We start from the raw sequence: 18,169 nt of genomic DNA, 5'->3' as shown, positions 1-18,169 counted from the left end.
GCAACCCATGTGTCCATTAATTAATAGGTGGATAATCAAATGGCATACGTACATACAATGGAATATTATTCAGCCTTTAAAGGAAGGAGGCCAGGCGTCGTGGCTCATGCCTGTAATTCTAGCACTTTGGGAGGCCGAAGCAGGTGGATCACCTGAGGTTCGGAGTTTGAGAGCAGCCTGACCAACATGGGGAAACCCCATCTATAATAAAAATACAAAATTAGCCAGGTGTGGTGGTGCATGCCTGTAATCCCAGCTACTTGGGAGGCTGAGGCAGGCAAATCACTTGAACCTGGGAGGTGGAGGTTGCGGTGAGCCAAGAACATGCCATTGCACTCCAGCCTGGGTGACAAGAGTGGAACTCCGTCTCAAAACAAAAAAAATAAATAAAAAGGAAGGAAATAATGGATGATTGGAATGCAGAAAAATTTTAAAAAGAAAGGAAATTCTGATGCCTGCTACAACATGGATGAACCTTGAGGGTATTTTGCTAAGTGAAATAAGCCAACCACTAAAGGACAAATACTAGATGATTTCTCTCATGAAAGGTATCTAGGGCTGTCAAATTAATAAGCAATTCCACTTATAAGAGGTATCTAGAAAGTAGAATGGTGGCTGCCGGGGGCTGTGAGGAGGCAGTCATTAGGAGTTGTTTAGTGGGTACAGAGTTTCTGTTTGGGATGATAAAGAGGTTCTAAAGATGGATGGTTGTGATGGTTGTACAACAGTGTGAATGCTCTTAATGCCACTGAACTATACACTTAAAAGGATTAAATCGTATGTGTGCATTCTACCACAATAAAAAATAGTTGTAATTTAACTGGTCAAGTATAGTATATACAGAGGCACCCATATTGCAAACTTTGTAGGCTTTCTCAGGCTCCATTTGGGTTTTTGTTTCGTTTTGTTTTGGAGGCAGGGTCTGACTGTCTCCTAGGCTGGAGTGCAGTGGCATGATCATGGCTCACTCCAGCCTGGAACTCCTGGGCTCGGGTTATCCTCCTGCCTCAGCCTCCCAAGTAGCTGGGACTATAGGCATGCAACATCAGGCTTGGCAAATTTTTTTCTTTTCTTTGTAGAGACAAGATTTTGCTGTGTTGCCCAGGCTGGGTTGAACTCCTGGGCTCAAGTGATCCACCCACCTCAGTTTCCCAAAGTGCTGGGATTACTGGCATGAGCCACCACACCCAGCCAGAATTTGGTTTTGTTGAAAGGTAAAAAATAGAATGTTCATAATAAAGATTTAAAAGGGTTTTTTTTTTTTAGTTATTGTATTTTTTAGGTGGCAGTACGGTGAAGTTTTTTGAATTGTTCAGAAAGAAGTGCCTTCTTTTTGGTACCTTGGGAAAGAATATGGTTAGTCACAGGTATTCATGCCTTGGGAAAGAGGCTCACCCACATTCCAAAAATACTTCCTGAGAACAGAGTCAGAGTTGAACAGACCTGCTGATTCAGTTTATTATTAGTCATCGGAATACAGGTTCTGGATTAAACAATTTAAAAGGGACCAGGTGTGGTGGCTCACAGTTGTAATCCCAGCACTTTGGGAGGCTTGGATGGGAGGATCATTTGAGCCCAGGAGTTTGAGACTAGCCTGGGCAACAAAGTGAGATCCCATCTCTACAAAAATAAAACAAATTAGCTGGGAGTGGTAGTGTGTGCCTGTAGTTCCAGCTATCTGGGAGGCTGAGGCGGGAGAATTGCTTAAGCCTAGGAGTTCAAGGCTGCAGTGAACTATGATCAGGTCACTGCACTTCAGCTTGGGGGCAGAGTGAGACCCTGTCTCTAAAATATCCACTTACGGGAAAAAGTGGAAATAAAATGAAGAGCTCTTCTCGATCGTTTCCTGGGTAATGGATTTCCTAAAAACCCTGACTTGATCATTACACATTCTATGCATGTAACAAAATATCACATGTACCACATACTACATATAGATAAATATTATGTATCATTTTTTAAAGTCTGTAAACAAATTTTTTTTTAAAAAAGGAAAGTGGCAGAGATGTTAATGTCTGAACACACGAAGGTCTGGGAAAGACGGGGTATTAGTCAGTATCCTGACAGGAAAGGGAGGCTGCACTCAAATGAAGGTGGCTTTGTAGAAAGAAGAGTGGGCAGGCTCCAGGGGAACCACAGGAGCAGTACATTACCCAAGGCTCTAACAGTTGGGACCCGATGGGGTGAGTGCAGGGTGGTACGAGGTTCAGCTGCCTGACGGGAGCCAGCTTTGACCCCGCAAGGAGGGAGTCCTGGGCATCAGTGCTCTGACCTCACCCACCTCCCTCTCTCCCATATCCTCCTGAAAGCGGTGGAGCCCATTGGGGTTCTCCAGAAGGGTCTGTCTCCGGGGGCACCAGACAGGGTAGAGAGGGTGGGCGGCAGGCACATCTGGAGGGGGAAGGGAAGGCACCCAGCGCAGAAATTCACAAAAAAAGGCCTCACCAAGTTGAATAACTTCCTTCTAACGATGTTTTTCAAATCTCATCTGTGGGATATTTTTGTTCATACATTGACCCAGAAAGCTTCATTTCCAGCAACTGAAAAACTGGCTTAGACAAAATGTGAGAAGAAAACCATGTCATCTCATAGGATGTTTTACACATTCTATATTGAATTAATAGATCAAGAGGAAGTGTAATTGCTCTCTAAAGAACATCTTCTATATTTTTGATTTCCTTTTTTTTTTTTGTTTTGGAGACAGAAGCTCTGTCTCCCAGGCTGGAGTGCACTGGTGCAATCTCAGCTAACTGCAACCTCCACCTCCCAGGTTCAATTGATCCTCCTATCTCAGCCTCCTGAGTAGCTGGGACTGTAGGTACCCACGACCATGCCTGGCTAGTTTTTGTTTTTTGAGTTTTTTTCAGTAAAGACAGGTTTTCACCATGTTGGCCAGGCTGGTCTCAAACTTCCAACTTCAAGTGATCCGCCCTCCTTGACCTCCGAAAGTGCTGGGATTGCAGGCGTGAGCCACTGCACCCAGCCTCTGAATTCCTTTTCTAATTAGGTTCTGTCGCTCTGCCCATGACCAGGCTGGTGATCAGCTCTGTTCGCTCTTGGTCCTTTCAACTTTCAAATTCCCTGAAAATTTGATTCAGGCTTTCTCTGTCTGAGCAGTTGAGCCCTCCTTAAATGTAACATGCCAATGTTACATTTTATATTTTTAGAGTCATAAAAGTAACCTGAGACTATTTAGCTCAGGTTAAGATACACATAGCAGTGGTTAAGGACCTGGAGTTGAACCACCTGGGTTTGAATCCTGACTGTCCCTTATTAGTTGTGTGACCTCGGGCGTGTCCCTTGATCATTCTGGGCCTCAGTTTCCTCACCTGTTAAAGGGAGTTATCACTGGTTACAGCTCCTAGGGTTGTGGCAAACTTTAAATAAGATGACGTGTCCTTAGCACCCTGCCCGGCGTGCAGCAAACGATCAGAAATGATGACGGTTACTCTTGTCTCTTCCTTGCTGTTTCCCCAAACCCCTTTCATTCCTTCCCTCAACTCCTGCTTAGCCTCCCCCTCCCATAGCCTCCGTGAAACAGACCCTGGTCTTATTTGGCCTGTCTCCCTCCCCTTTTCTCCTGTGTTGATTCAGGTTGTGAGCACCTCCAACGCCTCCCAGGCAGTCACCTTGGTGTACGTCGTGGGCAATCAGAGCACGTTCCTCAATGGCACCGTCGCCAGCAGCCTCCTCTCCCAGCTCTCGGCTGAGCTGGTGGGATTCTACCTCACTTACCCACCACTAACCATTGCTGAACGTGAGTATGGCCATGCTGACGCGGACCCCAGTGTTTCCCCTGGGGCCTTTCTCCATTTAGCAAACAGTTATGGTGCCAGGATCATAAAGTGACAGCTAAAATATGTGATGGATTAAGGTTGAATTGATGAAGTTTAGTGCACCTCAAAGAAAGCGCTTGCTGGGTGCTTTCATCCTTCACATTTCTCTTATCTCATTTAATCGTCAGAACGGCCCTATAAGACAGGTTCATAATTAGCCCCATTTTGCAGAGGAGAAAACCGAAGTTCCAAGAGGTTTCATAAGATACCCACTCTCACATAGCTAGTGAGCCGTGGGACCTGAGGTTTGAACCCAAGCAGTCTGCCGTCTGAGCTTGCAATTCTGCCTGCTAGGGCAGCTGTCCTCTGCGCAATCTGGGTTGCTATGGTTTTTCTCCAACTGACGCCATCAGCAAACGTTCCCAGACCTTCGGGCTCAGCCCTGCCTCCATATATCATATTGTGACTCATTTGCAGTCCACAGTGTGACTTCACTTGCTGAGATCCCCACAGTGGCCTGAGCCTCTTGTGGCCTCATCTTCCTCTAACATTTCAGTTATATAATCTCATTAACATGCAACAGGCATAGACTTCAAAGATGCAGCAGGCTACATTTTGTATCCAAATGTTTATTTGGTAGCCAAAGGATGGAAAGATTTGAACTCCTAAATTTAAACATTCTTACATTTCACAAGATCGCTGGGCAAGTTTATTTTTTAATACATATTAGCAAAATAGTCTCATAATTTCTTTCTGTAGTTGTTTTCATTACTGTAAATAAACAAGATAATGTGCATGAATATACTTAGCACACTGCGGCCACTCAATTTTTTTCGGATCTTTGTTTAATGGCAAGCTTGCGTAAATGTCCACATAGTAAGGAAAGATGACTCTGGATTTTAGAAAAAAGATGATGTCATAAATGATGGCATCATGTCACATATCAGCATGTGAAGACTTGATTTTCCGTCATTCTTTTATTTCTGAAAACAACTACGATTTATTGATCACTAACCATATGCCAGGCAATGTACCAATCCCTTTGCATGTATCAACTCCAGCAACCACCATACTTGTAAAGAAATATGGACCTTTTGTTACAAGCATTTGGCTACTAAACTTAAGTCCTTGACATTGAAAAAATCCATCCAAAAGATAATGATTCCTAACAATGTTAGTGATGGTCAGATAATTTTTAAAGAGAACGCTACAGCAAAGACAGGTTCCTGCTATGAGTCTTGATAAAGAAGGTGTTCTGTTTGAACAGAAGATTTTGATGAAAAAACTGAAAGGGCAGAAACTCACGAATCCTAGAAAACTCTCCATCTACAAGTTGGCCCTTTACTGAGTCTTTTAGTTTTCTAAACAGTGAGATAGTTTTGGTCCGTATGTCCTAGAATCCCTAAGAATCACAAAGCAAGATTTAGCTGCTTGCTATTTTTTCCTTAACAAAATTTCAAATAAGCCAGGTGCCATAACACACGCTTGTAGTCCCAGCTACTCAGGAGGCTTAGGCGGAAGGACCGCTTGAGCCCAGGAGTTCAAGAACAGCCTGGGCAACACATCAAGATCCCATCTGAAATATAAATAAATAAAACTAAACAAATCGAACCTGTAAAAGTAATTAGGTGTGTTTCTTGTTTGTTTCAGCACTGGAATATCCCAACCTGGACATATCAGAAACAACCAGAGACTATTGGGTAATTACAGGTAATCTCTTACTTTGTTATTTCCCCTCTTCATGCTGTCAGATTTCTTTATGTTTTTTAAAACTGCAGGCCATTCAGGAATAAGATTGGCACTTTTCTTTCCTCCTGTCTTATAAGTCAGGAAGTTACTTCTACAGGAGCAGAAGTGAATGGAGTAAGATAAGATAAGACATCACAGTGGAGATGAATATGAGCTAAACCATTTAAAACAGCTTTCAAGTCCTCACTCAGTGGCCTCCTCTTTGCAAAAAGTGACTCTATCAGAAGTTACAGCATTAACCCAAGGAGGTTTAGGGCATGTCCCTGTGAATGGTGATCAGTTTACAGAAGTCCTTTCTGCACTACCCTACAAAACTCAAATTAGAGGAAGGCTGGGCGTGTACTGGCCTCTCTGCCCTGGCGCGGCACGCACCCACACTCATCCTGGCATGTCCTGACAGTGAGGGTGTTTGGAAGTAGAAGCGGGTTCTTCTGGTGGCGTTTTCTCTTTTGTTCCTTGACATTTTCCAGGGGAGCTTTGTGGAACAGCAAAAAAGTTCTTCTTTGTGTATTTCATAAGCCAGACAGTAGTTTTGGGAATTGGAGAAACAAGGATTGAGTGCTGAAGAGCAGATGTTTGTAGGAGGAAAAGTGACCAGCCTAGCCAGGAAGGAGAGGAACAGGAGAAGTATATGAGTCTGTTGGCACTGCCATAATGGAGTGCCACAGACCGGGGGCTTCAACAACAGGCGTTTATCTGCTGTCAATCCTCGAGACTAGATGTCTGATCGCCATCTTCGGAGACCTCTCTCCTTGGTTTAGATAATCATCTTCCTGCTGCATCTTCATGTGTCCCTTCCTCTGGGTCTGTCTGTATCCCAATCTCCTCTTCTTTCAAGGACACCAATCATATTGAATTAGGGCCCCCCAATATGACCTAATTTTAACTTCATTACCTCTTTTTTTTTTTTTTTTGAGATGGAGTTGTTCCTGGGGCTCAGGCTGGAGTGCATTGGTGTGGTCTCAGTTCATTGCAACCTCCACCTCCTGGGTTCAAGTGATTCTCCTGCCTCAGCCTCCCAAGTGGTTGGGATTACAGGCAAGCACCACCATACCTAGCTAATTTTTTTTTGTATTTTTAATAGAGATGGAGTTTCACCATGTTGACCAGGCTGTTCTCGAACTCCTGACCACAGGCAATCTGCCCACCTTGGCCTACCAAAGTGCTGGGATTACAGGTGTGAGCCACCATACCCAGCCTAACTTTATTACTTCTTAAAAGGACCAATCTCCAAATACAGTCACATTCTGAGGTACTTGGGGGTTAGGGCTTCAACATAGGAATTTAGGGGGACAGACCAGGTGTGGTGGCTCTCACGCCTGTAATCCCTGAACTTTGGGAGGCTAAGGAGGGTGGATTGCTTGAGGTCAGAAGTTTGAGAGCAGCCTGACCAACATGGTGTAACCCCATCTCTACTAAAAATACAAAAAAAATATTAGCCCAGCGTGGTGGTGGGTGCCTGTAACCCAGCTCCTTGGGAGCTTGAGGCAGGAGAATCATTTGAAACCAGGAGAAAGAGGTTGTGGTGAGCCAAGAGCGTGCCACTGCACTCCAGCCTGGCCAACAAAGTGAGACCATGTCTCAAAAAAAAAGGAATTGGAATTTGGGCGGGACACAGGTTGGCCTGTAACAGGATGGAGGAAGATCCTGCAAGTCCTAGAAGATGTGCTTGGGTAAGCAGCCTGGTCCCAAACCTTCCTTCTGTCCTCTCCCATCCCCTCTCTCACTCCTTGTCCCAAACAAGCAGCAGATGGGCTGTTGCCTAAAATACTAAGGACTGCACAGCCCTGCTGGATGAAGCCTACTCGAGAACTCTTCTAAACTGCAGAACAGTGCATTTCTTTCCCCCCCGCTGCAGAGCCATTGGTGTGCAGAAATTATTTTACCTGCTAAGAAAGCAAGCAAAAAAGCCAACCCACCAAGGTTTATGCCCAAGAGGGAAACAGTGCTAACCCAGCAACACATTTTTGGAGCTAGTGGCTTATGTAACATTTACAAAATCACGTTTCCTCCACAAGGAATGGTGTTTTTTAATGTAGAGCTATTCCTCCCTTCTATGAACTTTAAGGTTTACGTGAAATAACACATCCACCCTTCGCCACAGGTGGTCCTTAACCTCTTGTGTCATCCTTTCCTCATCTACCCGTGTCCTGCCCTGCCTCTATTTTGGTGACATAACCTTAATCAAAAGCTCCATGCTGGGTCTTGTTTTCAGGACTCTCCTCATATTTAGTTCTCTGCCTACTCACTTGTGAAACCCTTATTTGTTATTGCTGTTTGTGTTCGGAATAAACAGCGGCTTCCATCACCGTGTTTAGGGCCAGCTGGATCAGTTGGTTAGGGCTTGGGAGGGGCTGGAACCAGGTCTCAGGGTGATCATCCTGCCTTCTCTTTGACCCCTGACCACCTTCTGAAGCCCTAGGTAGTCACCAACCAAACTACCCCATAATTTACCAAAAGGGTAGCGGATGGGGACCTAAGAGATGAATATAGCTTCATTCAGCCTTTAATCCTGGACATGCATCACAGGCTTTCTGTCTTCTGCTGATTTCTAACAGCCAAGAGGATTTGGAGCCATCTCTCTCTTCTGTAGTTTGTATTATAAAAGCCTGACACGTTTTCATCTGTTTTCCAACTAAACTTATATTAAATAGATTTTTGCAAACTGTACATACTTCTCCTGTTTCAGAGGGTAGGTCCCTTCTTGATGGAAAATCATTGGCTTAAGGTGACTCCTGAAGTCTGTCTTTACAGAGAACTCAGGGGCTACCCTGCCACTCAGGGGTCCTGCAGTGAGGTTTGTATATATGAGGCAAGATAGAAATGTGCAGATTCAATTTTGCCACCAGACAGAGGGGAGAGCTGATTTCAGGCTTATCCATCTGCCTTTATTTCACCCACCAGAGGCAAAATATCCCAGACCCAGCAAAGGAAGAATTTCTTCTGGTCTCACCTCTGCCATTTTCTAACCTAGCATGTCCTTGAGCAAGCCACTCGGGCCACATGGACTTCACATTCTCCTTTTGTAGGAGGAGGGAGAAGTATTTGCCGAGTATTAAGATTCTTTCAGTGCTAAATATGTAGGATACAACCACAAATAAGACAATTTAGCCTGAGTACAGAAGTCTGAACCTGGCCCAATCTCTTGAATTGTAGAGCCCAGTGTGATTGTGAATAAAGAATGAGTAAGAGAACAGTAATGTGAAAGTCATTGAATCTTCCGGACAAAGCTCCTTTGAACCCAGCTGGGGATGTGCCCAACTCCTCTAAGCTGAGTCAGTGGTGGGCAAGGCTGGGGGGCCAGGGCCCTGGCTGATGTGCTAGGGAGCTGCTGTCTTCCTGGTCATCTGTGCCAGATCTGAGCTTCTGTGGTTCTGTGGTTTCTGTGTCTCTGTGAGAGAGAGGGGTGCACACCCCTTTCTGCTGCCTTCCCGGTGGACAGAGAGGGTTAGGGAGCCTGAGCCTGCCACATTTTTCAGGGGAAGGGGGAGGAGCCATGTCCCGGGACCCCTTTCCATGCTTTGCAGGTATTTTCTTCCTCTGGTAAGGATGTGTTTAGCAAAGAAGGGGCACGTTGTTAACAATAGCAGCTACCATTTATTGGCCTTTCCTCAAGGGCCTTATGATAGCACCAGGCTAGAAGGATTTTTTATTGAATTATCTTTTCTTAGCAGTGACACAATCAGTAGTAGATTATGATCCCTGTGTTTTCAGATGAGGAACTGAGGCGTAGAGCAACTCAGCAACTTGCCTGAGGACACTCAGGAAGGGGAGGCCAGTTTGCAAACTCAGGGCCCTGTCTCCAACTCCAGCTCTTCCCTAGCTGCCCCCTAAGAAGGACACATTCTCTTTGTAAAAAGTGGTGATGCAGCCGTGGAGATTGTCCAGCTGATCTCCTGTAACTCTGTGGGAGGTTCTCACAGCCTCTGGCACTTCCCTGGAGGCTTTTTTTTTTTTTTTTCCAAAAAAATTTTTATTTGTTGGGTATGGTGGCTCACACCTGTAATCTCAGCACTTTGGGAGGCTGAGATGGGAGGATTGCTTGAGCCCAGGAGTTGGAGACCAGTCTGGGCAACATAGCAAGACCTGATCTCTACCAAAAAAAAAAAAAAATAGCCGATGTGCTGGTTCATGCCTGTAGTCCTGGCTACTTGAAGGCTGAGGCTGGAGGATTGCTTGAGCCCAGGAGGTCGAGGCTGCAGTGAGCCATGATCCCACCACTGCATTCCGGCCTGGGCAACAGAGAGAGACCCTGTCTCAAAAGAAAAGAGAAAACAATTTTGTTGTAAAATACACCTAACATAAAAGTTACCATTTTGAATATTTTTAAGTGTACGATTTAGTGGCATCAGGTATATCCACAACATTGTACAACTGCCAATGCTATTTCCAGAACTTTTTTGTCCCCTGGAGGCTTTTGACTGTTCCCTTTATTTGATGTCTGCCTTTGATTCCCATAAAATAATCCCCAATGATACCTCTTGACTGTCCTGTGTCCCCTCTCTTAGTCTTGGCCAGTGGTCATGAGAGGACAACTTAGAAGTTATTTGATCTGTCATTTTGCTAGAGGGGCCGTCTTTGAACCAGCAAGTATGTGGGCTTTTCTGCCTGGGGCGAAGAGGTGGGCCAGCCCTTCCTTGGTCTGATAACTGTATCCTGAGGGATTCCAGGGGGTCCTCTGGGACCTGACACAGTGGGAATAGCACAAGTCTTTGTTTTATGAATTTGCAGGAATTTGGCTGATGCATGAGCTGGGAGTGTCTCACAAGGGCCCTAGAGAGAGAGAGCTGCTTTATACTCTCCAGGGGGATTATTTGGCATTTATGGCTTCAAAGAAGTAATTTCAGAGACTTAGCTGTGGGTTTTCTTTCTTGCTTGATATATTTAAACATCATTCTCTGTATCTATTGTCGCCAGTGATCTGGGCTTGTCTGGAATGCGATCATTAGCGTTGGCTGCTGGTAGCCCCCTGTTATACTGGATGCCATAACTGCAACACGTTCTTCACCTCCAAGCTATTTCCATATCCTGGTAAATGGATGGCATCGATGATCCTTGGATGGGCTCTGGTAGAAGAAACTATGTTAAAGGAGAAGTCTCATTTCCAGCCCTTGCAAGTTTTGGTCTCTTTAAGAAAATGGGATTTGTTTTTAGCATTTTTAATTTTAAGCATGACTGAGTTTGAAGAAAGCCTTTGTGTGTTTAGGGTGAAGTATGTTTCGCAAGGGATGTGGACAAGGACTGGACTTTGGGGGTAGACAGAAAAAGGGAGTCGCCCTCATAGTAAGTGAACACAGCAGTCTTAGAACATCCCTAGTGGCCGTGAAAACCCTCCTCCCTGCACCCACCATGGCTGCAACTGTCATTCATGCCTTACCTGTTGACTACTGTATAGTTGAGACCTAGTGGTGGAGAAAGGAAGGGGAAGAAGGGTGTTCCCTTTTTCTTCCTCACAGCAGGCACTGTTCTAAGCTGCTTTGCATATTCTGTCTCATTTAAACCCTAGAGCTCGTTGGGCTTATATGGGCTGTGATGTATACTTTCTCATTGCCTTTTGACAGAGAGGGACTTGGACTCAGAGAGGGCCAGTGGCTTGCCTGATGTCCTGAACTGACAAGTACCATAAGAGACAGCCCACTCTTTCCATTCAACTGTCCTTTTCTTGAATGAGAGAGCATCTGAGGGGCCTGGGTAGCTTTGGGGTGGGCACTCAAAGGACCCCATAGAGGAGGCAGAGATGAGGGCACTGAACAGGGTAGTCTGCCCAGGTATAAAGGATCGAGTTGCAGATGGAGCTCAGATTCCTCAGCAAGGCTGTTGAGAAGGCAAAATAAAACAGGAATAGTCCTGAGCCAGACCTTGAGTGGAAACCAGCAAAAATACCCATTACCCACACCTGCAGCTCTGCCGTGTTCCCATGTGGACTTTTAGTAACACTGATCATCATCTTAAGTGACATTTGGGTTAAACACAACAGTGTTAATGATGCCACAGCTCACAGAGGAACAGGGCCCAGGCTCTGGAGTTATACAGTCTGGCTTGGGTTTGGACCCTGACTCTGCTGGTTATTAGCTGTGTGAACTCAGACAAGTCACTTAATCTTTTCAGCATCTATAACATGTGGATAATGATTGTCATGGGGCTGTCACGAAGATGAAGTGAGGTAAGGATGGCAAAGCCCCAACATGAGGTAGGTCACAGTGGCCCTTGGTGGCCTATGCAGGGTCACTGGTGCTTGTGCTTACTGAATCGGCAGGCAGCCTGCCTTCTGAGCCTCTCCTCTGCCTTCTGCATCCACAGTGCTGCAGGGCGTGGACAATTCGCTGGTGGGTCTGCACAACCAGAGCTTCGCCCGGGTCATGGAGCAGCGCCTGGCCCAGCTCTTCATGATGTCCCAGCAGCAAGGCCGGCGGTTTAAACGGGCCACCACCCTGGGAAGCTACACTGTGCAGGTGGGTGTATGCAGAGCCACTGGGGTTTTCTAATAACGGGGGGTGGAGAGGGGGGAATATGCTTCCTGAGACTAAGTAAGTCAATGTGCACAGAGGAGCATCCATGCTGCAGACTGACTAAGCTCATTTAATGCTGCTCTTAGGTTTTGAGAATTGATGGTCATAACCATCAAAAACATGAAGGAGGGTGAGAGTTAGCTGCTTCTCAGACATTGTCACTAACTGGGTTATAACAAAAGGAAATCTCAGTACAAAATCTACACTCAGGCAATATTTTTGAAACAAAAAGTTCTTGGTAAGCAAGGACAGACTCATCGTCAGCTTGTTCAGTAAGCTCAATGAAATCCCAGGTCTCTGTCTTTTTAGACTGCTCACCTTCATTCCTCTGAATGGCAGATGCACCATTATTCCAGAGACAGGATTCTGTTACCTGTATGTGGTCAGTTTCAATAAACAGACCCTTGCAAGCTTATAGTGGACACCTGGTCATATAGAGATTTAGGCTGGAGGAATGTAGCAGACACTAGTTGTGTCCATCCCACATCCCCTTACCGTTTCTGTGCATGCCAGTTGGAGTTCCAACAGGCAGCCTGTGAATCTTTTTCAGAGGGCTGCTTTTGAGATGCCAAAATCTGCTTTGCCCATGCCATGTTGGCTGAAAGTGCCTGGGAATTACCAGTGATAGGGGTATAAATACCCTGGCTCTCTCGCTTCTTGGCTGGGAGAATTCTGAAATGTATGTTTTAGATCATTTTCAGAGCTTTCCCATAAAATTAAGCTTTAGTCATCCACTGCATCACTGGCTTAATGACACATCCCTTGTAGGCTCCTTCCCATTCCTGTATTACCTCCTCAGCCTCCTGCCAGTTCCTTGCACCTCTCAGATAAACTGGAAACACTCAGCTCTTCTCAGGGTCTGCTTCTGAGGGAACCCAGTCAAGGCAGTAGCTATCCTCAGGAAGAGAGATTCTAAACCTCTCTAGATACTTTAGCCAGTTCCTGCGAGAGTGGGGGCCTCTCTGGCATATTCTAGCCAGTCTGCCTATCTTGACTTGCACTGTGACCACTGAGAACTCATGTCCAACATTTGTTGTGCTAATTAACAAAGCTCTGTTGAGCATGATGTAAAATCAGAGAAGCCCTCCTGGTAGCTGTCTCTGGAGTTGGGACTTCCTAACTGGAATCCAGCAGACTACCCCAGGCATGTGAACCCCTGATTGATGATTGACCACATCTAGGGTGTAACTGAACCATAGCACACATGCATAGTATCACACTGTCTATGAGTAAGCATTTTAAAGGAAATTGCAGCCATTAGCATAGTCTGTGTGCAGATCTGGTCCCCAGGCAATCTTGAAAGTATAGACAACCCATCTTAATGAACACACTTCCCTGCACGAGTCATCATCATGCCCCTGACGGAGACTCCAGGTTCCCCCATTCTCACTGGGTGAATTTGGCCCTTTGTCCTATTGGATGTTGCTTTGGTTCTAAAAGTCTTTGGGTCTGGGATGACTATCACGAGGTAAAGTGATGGTTAAATTTGCATGTCAGGTTTGTGATTTCTCCTTTGTAGGTTCCATGTGAGCTCTATAATTTCCACTCTTCCAAATGACAAGAAGAAAGCACTGGTGTTCAGATAACTGGGAACTGGGATTTGCATCAGCCAAAGAGGGAGAAGGGGCCACTCTACAACCCTGGTGTTATTTGTAAACCTAAGAACCCTAACACATTTTGCATGCCAAAGGGCTCAGAGAGGTGTTCTTTCTCTCATTTCTTCTAAGAGCTCAGTGCACTTGGCCCCTTTAGCGGCCTGGAAAGTCTGAGGGAAGCAGGTGGGGGTTTATTTCTGCAAATCCCTAATTTACAGAGGCTGTAGATCAGATATTGAATGGTCATTCACCTACTGGATTGTACTAACACTTTCCGCACCTCCTTTCCCACTAGGAAAATGAATAACATGCCCAGGTTTCCCCCCTAAAATTCACTCTGCATGGCTTACAATATTGTTCTACCCTGAGGCCTTTCTTCTGGGCTTAGATCATTTTAAAAGATGAGCTATCTTCATGAATGTGGAGATTTAACTGTCTAGAATCTAAAGATATTTCTCTAGTTGACATATTTGAAAAATTGAGGCCTAAGAGGAAACATATATGACCACGAAAAATTTTTAAATATTTGACTTAATTTGTAACCAAAGTAAGGCAAGTTTTAACTACCACAAGATACCATTTTCACCTACCAAAGATTAGTAAAATGCTACAATCCAATATTGATGAAGATGCAGTGAAAAGGGCGCTTTCAAACAGAGCAATTGGGTATGACTTTTCTGGAGGGAGAGTAAGGAATTTAGACCAGAACATTTTAGATGATCACAAACTCCTAGAAATTTATCTCAAGTACATTCAAAAAAAATTTTTTTTTTTTTGCTGAATAATATTCTCTTGTATGAATATACTACAGCTTATCCATTCTATTGATGTGCACCTGGGCTTTTCCAGTTTGTAGCTATTAAACAAGGCTGCTGTGAACATTCTTCTACAAGTCCTTTGGTGGCCACATGCTTTCACTCATCTTAGGTATATAGGCTGGAATTGCTGGTTCACAGGGTTGGTGTACATTAGTTCTATAGGAAACTGCCAGACCTTTCTCCAAAGTGGTTGCACCATTTGCACTCACCAAACAGACAGGTGTTCCAGTTGTTTCACTTCCTCATCAACACTTGGTGTTGTCAGTTCTTACTTTAGCCATTCTGGTGGCTATAGAGTGGTCTCTTGTGGTTTCACTTTGAATTTCCCTGTTGAACATTTTTTATGTGTTTATTGGTTATTCAGACTTCTTCCTTTGTGAAGTGTCTGGTCAGATCTTTTGTCCATTTTCTGTTGGGTTGTAGTAATATCTACTTTCTAATTGTTATGTATAACATACCTACAAAACAGTATGAGAAAGACACAGGCCAAGGCGAACGGATCACGAGGTCAGGAGATCGAGATCATCCTGGCCAACATGATGAAACCCTGTCTCTACTAAAAAATAAAAAAGTTAGCTGGGCGTTGTGGCGTGTGCCTATAGTCCCAGCTACTCGGGAGGCTGAGGCAGGAGAATTGCTTGAACCCAGGAGGCGGAGATTGCAGTGAGCCAAGGTTGTGCCACTGCACTCCAGCCTGGTGCCTGGCGACAGAACAAGACTCTGACTCAAAAAAAAAAAAAAAAGAAAGACACAGAGTTTAAATGATGCTGATAAAAATAATCCACAACGCAAAGGGTAAGAACATTATCCTTATCTTATCCCAAAACCATTTATGTGATTTCTCTGATTGTACTCCCTTCCCTCCCTTCAGAGTTGAGAGTGAATCCAAATTTTGTATTAAATCATTCCTGTATTTTTTTTGTATAGATTTTACCATCCATGCATGTTATAGTTTTGCTTAATTTTGAACTTTATATTTTGTGATTTGTTCCTTTTGCTCAACATCAGGCTTTTGTATTCATCCATAATGATACAAATAGCCATAGTTCATTCATTTTCACCACTACATTATAGTATTTCATCGTGTGAGTATGCAATAGCTCATTATCCAATCTGTTATTAACAACTTGTGAATTTTTAGTCTTTTTAGTATTATAAACAATGTTTCTATCAACATTTTTGTAATATCTTTTAATATCCTGTGAAACTCATAATCTGTAATATAAACTTTGGAAAATATTGTAATATTTATGATTTGTCAATTATAACAGCAAAGAAGTTGATAACCTAAATATTCAATAATCAAGGGTTTTAGTTCAATTTACCAGGCACACATATGGTAGAATGCTAGGTAGGTAGTAAAAGTTATGTTTTAGTATTTATTATTATCAGTTGTTAATTACAGTAGCCAAAAAATTGGGAACAATCTAAATGTTTAATGCAAAGGATTCTTTTTTTTTTTTTTTTTTGAGATGGAGTCTCACTCTGTTGCCCAGGCTGGAGTGCAGTGGCATGATCTTGGCTCACTGCAACCTCTGCCTCCTGGGTTCAAGCAATTCTCTGCCTTAGCCTCCCGAGTAGCTGGGATTACAGGTACCTGCCGCCATGCCTGGCTAATTTTTTGTATTTTTAGTAGAGACGGGGTTTCACCATCTTGGCCAGGCTGATCTTGAACTCCTGACCTCATGATCCACCCTCCTGGGCCTCCCAAAGTGCTGGGATTACAAGCATGAGCTACCACACCTGGCCAATAAAGGATTCTTTAAATAAGTTTATGAGATATGCACAAGAATGTCATGTAAAGATAAACGTTTATGCTTTTGTTATACTTAAGGTTCTTTAAAAATGCAAGTAAAAATTGCAAGATATTGTATATAGACTATGATAAATAATTTTGTAAACTAATAAGGAAAAGGTTTGTGTGGGAAAAAACAAAGAATGGAAGGAAATACTCTATAATGGCAACAGTAATTAGCTTGTGATAGAAGGATTACAGATTGTTTTTACTTTATTTCTTGATGCTTTTACATATTTGAAAGTTTTCCTATAGGGAATATGTATACCTTTAGAGTTAAAAAAAAAAGCACAGCCAGTATTTTAGAAAAAGAACATTGGGTTTCTAAGTAGTGCTTTTATCAGAGATCTTTTGAATTGCAGATGTCTAAGTTAATTTTTCCCCCTCTCTGGCAATTACAGATATTTGAAATTAACAGTCTTGTTTGAGAATAACCTAACATGCCCTGAATTAAATGCAGAGGCCTATTTTCAAACGAGGCCAGAGTTCTGTGGATGCTGGGAGACATCACTATCCTGTGTTTTCTTCTCCAACCACAAACTGTTCTTTCCAGATGTTCATATTTTTCGAACCCTTTTTTCTCCTCCCAGTTTCCTGCTCCAGTGAGAGCAGGCTTCTTGAGAGACTGGATATAGGGAGGTATGCAGAGGTTGGCGCGTAGCCACAGAAGACTTCAGCAGTCGTGAGAGGAACATCTGCTGATCACCTGGGTGATTGCAGGGTCGATACAAGATGCCCTATAAACACCCGATCTCTCTTTTTCTGAAAGATGGTGAAGATGCAGCGTGTGCCAGGCCCGAAGGACCCAGCGGAGCTGACTTACTACACCCTGTACAACGGGAAGCCTTTGCTGGGGACCGCAGCTGCCAAGATCCTGAGCACCATTGACTCCCAAAGGATGGCCTTGACCCTGCATCACGTTGTCCTTCTGCAAGCTGACCGTAAGGGGATGGTTTTTTCTTCAGTCTTTTTAATGCCATTAAATGTTTCCTGAAAATCAAAATGATTCCCCAAACTTATGGTGATGGTCTCAGAGCTAAACATATTTGCATTCCGGAAGGTTTGTAAATCAATCGGCTTTGTTTCTGTGTTGTTTGATACGATAAGGGATATGTTTTGGATACTGGAAGTATGGTAATGATATTACTTTGCCCCCAAGTCCTACCCACCCTTCCTCTTTAGCATAATCTAGTGAACAGCTTATGAAAATCACAACTGAGATTATTTTTGTATGCCAGGGGACTTAGAGATCATTTGATTCAACAAACATTTATAGAGTTCTACGTGAAGTTGCTTAGTGCTGGAGGATGTATGGAAGTGGGTGAGACTTGGCTGCTGCCCTTAGGGATCAGGGAGAGTTAATGCAGGTGCAATGGCACGTAACACAGAAAAGTGCTGCAAGAAGGCAGTGTGTGATGCGGGGTCAGCAGAGGGAGGGTTTGCTTCGAAGGGGCATCTGGAAGGGGTGAGCAGAAGAAGGATGTTAAGAATAATAGCTCGCTCTTGGAATACCTTCCCCTGTGGCAGCTACTATGCTAGTTACTTCACCTAGATTTTCTCACTTTCTGTTCTCATTGGGGCAGTGTTTACTCAGATCTGAACCACAGGAAAGGAAACCAAGGTTCAGAAAAATGAAATAACCTGCCTGGCATCACAGAACAAGTGCTTAGGTAGCCAGGATATGAGTCCGGATCTGTCTGACTTTGAACCTGTGTTCTTGACTATGTGACACTCAAAGATTTCAGCAGAGGGAGAAGAAGGGGTGCGTACTCGAGAATGAGAGAGCAGCATGAGCAAATGAATGGAGGCGAAAAGTACCAGGTATGCTTGAAAAATGAGTTCAGATTGCCTGGGGTGTAAACACCCATGGAGGAGTTAATGGAATTGGAAAAGTGTAATTGATCGGGAGACTGAGGCCTTGAATGAC

At 44.0% G+C, this 18,169-nt stretch overlaps 1 protein-coding gene across 4 annotated transcripts in view; it reads left to right on the top strand.

Moving 5' to 3' along the window:
• The window catches only part of KIAA1549L (KIAA1549 like), a 288,955-nt gene that overhangs the window by 174,489 nt on the left and 96,297 nt on the right, over nucleotides 1–18,169 (top strand). For all 4 annotated transcript variants that reach the window (XM_064365044.1, XM_012452311.2, XM_064365043.1 and 1 more), the window contains 4 exons: nucleotides 3,595–3,757; nucleotides 5,427–5,486; nucleotides 11,826–11,977; nucleotides 17,012–17,183. In XM_064365044.1, the coding sequence (XP_064221114.1) occupies nucleotides 3,595–3,757; nucleotides 5,427–5,486; nucleotides 11,826–11,977; nucleotides 17,012–17,183 (547 nt within the window). The remainder of the gene's footprint in view (nucleotides 1–3,594; nucleotides 3,758–5,426; nucleotides 5,487–11,825; nucleotides 11,978–17,011; nucleotides 17,184–18,169) is intronic.

Source organism: Aotus nancymaae, unplaced genomic scaffold, assembly GCF_030222135.1.
Source record: "Aotus nancymaae isolate 86718 unplaced genomic scaffold, 86718_ANA_hifiasm-v0.15.2.pri h1tg000059l, whole genome shotgun sequence".
Taxonomy (NCBI): domain Eukaryota; kingdom Metazoa; phylum Chordata; class Mammalia; order Primates; family Aotidae; genus Aotus; species Aotus nancymaae.
The sequence above is the reverse complement of the archived record's forward strand: the minus strand, read 5'-3'. Positions and strand labels throughout refer to the sequence as shown.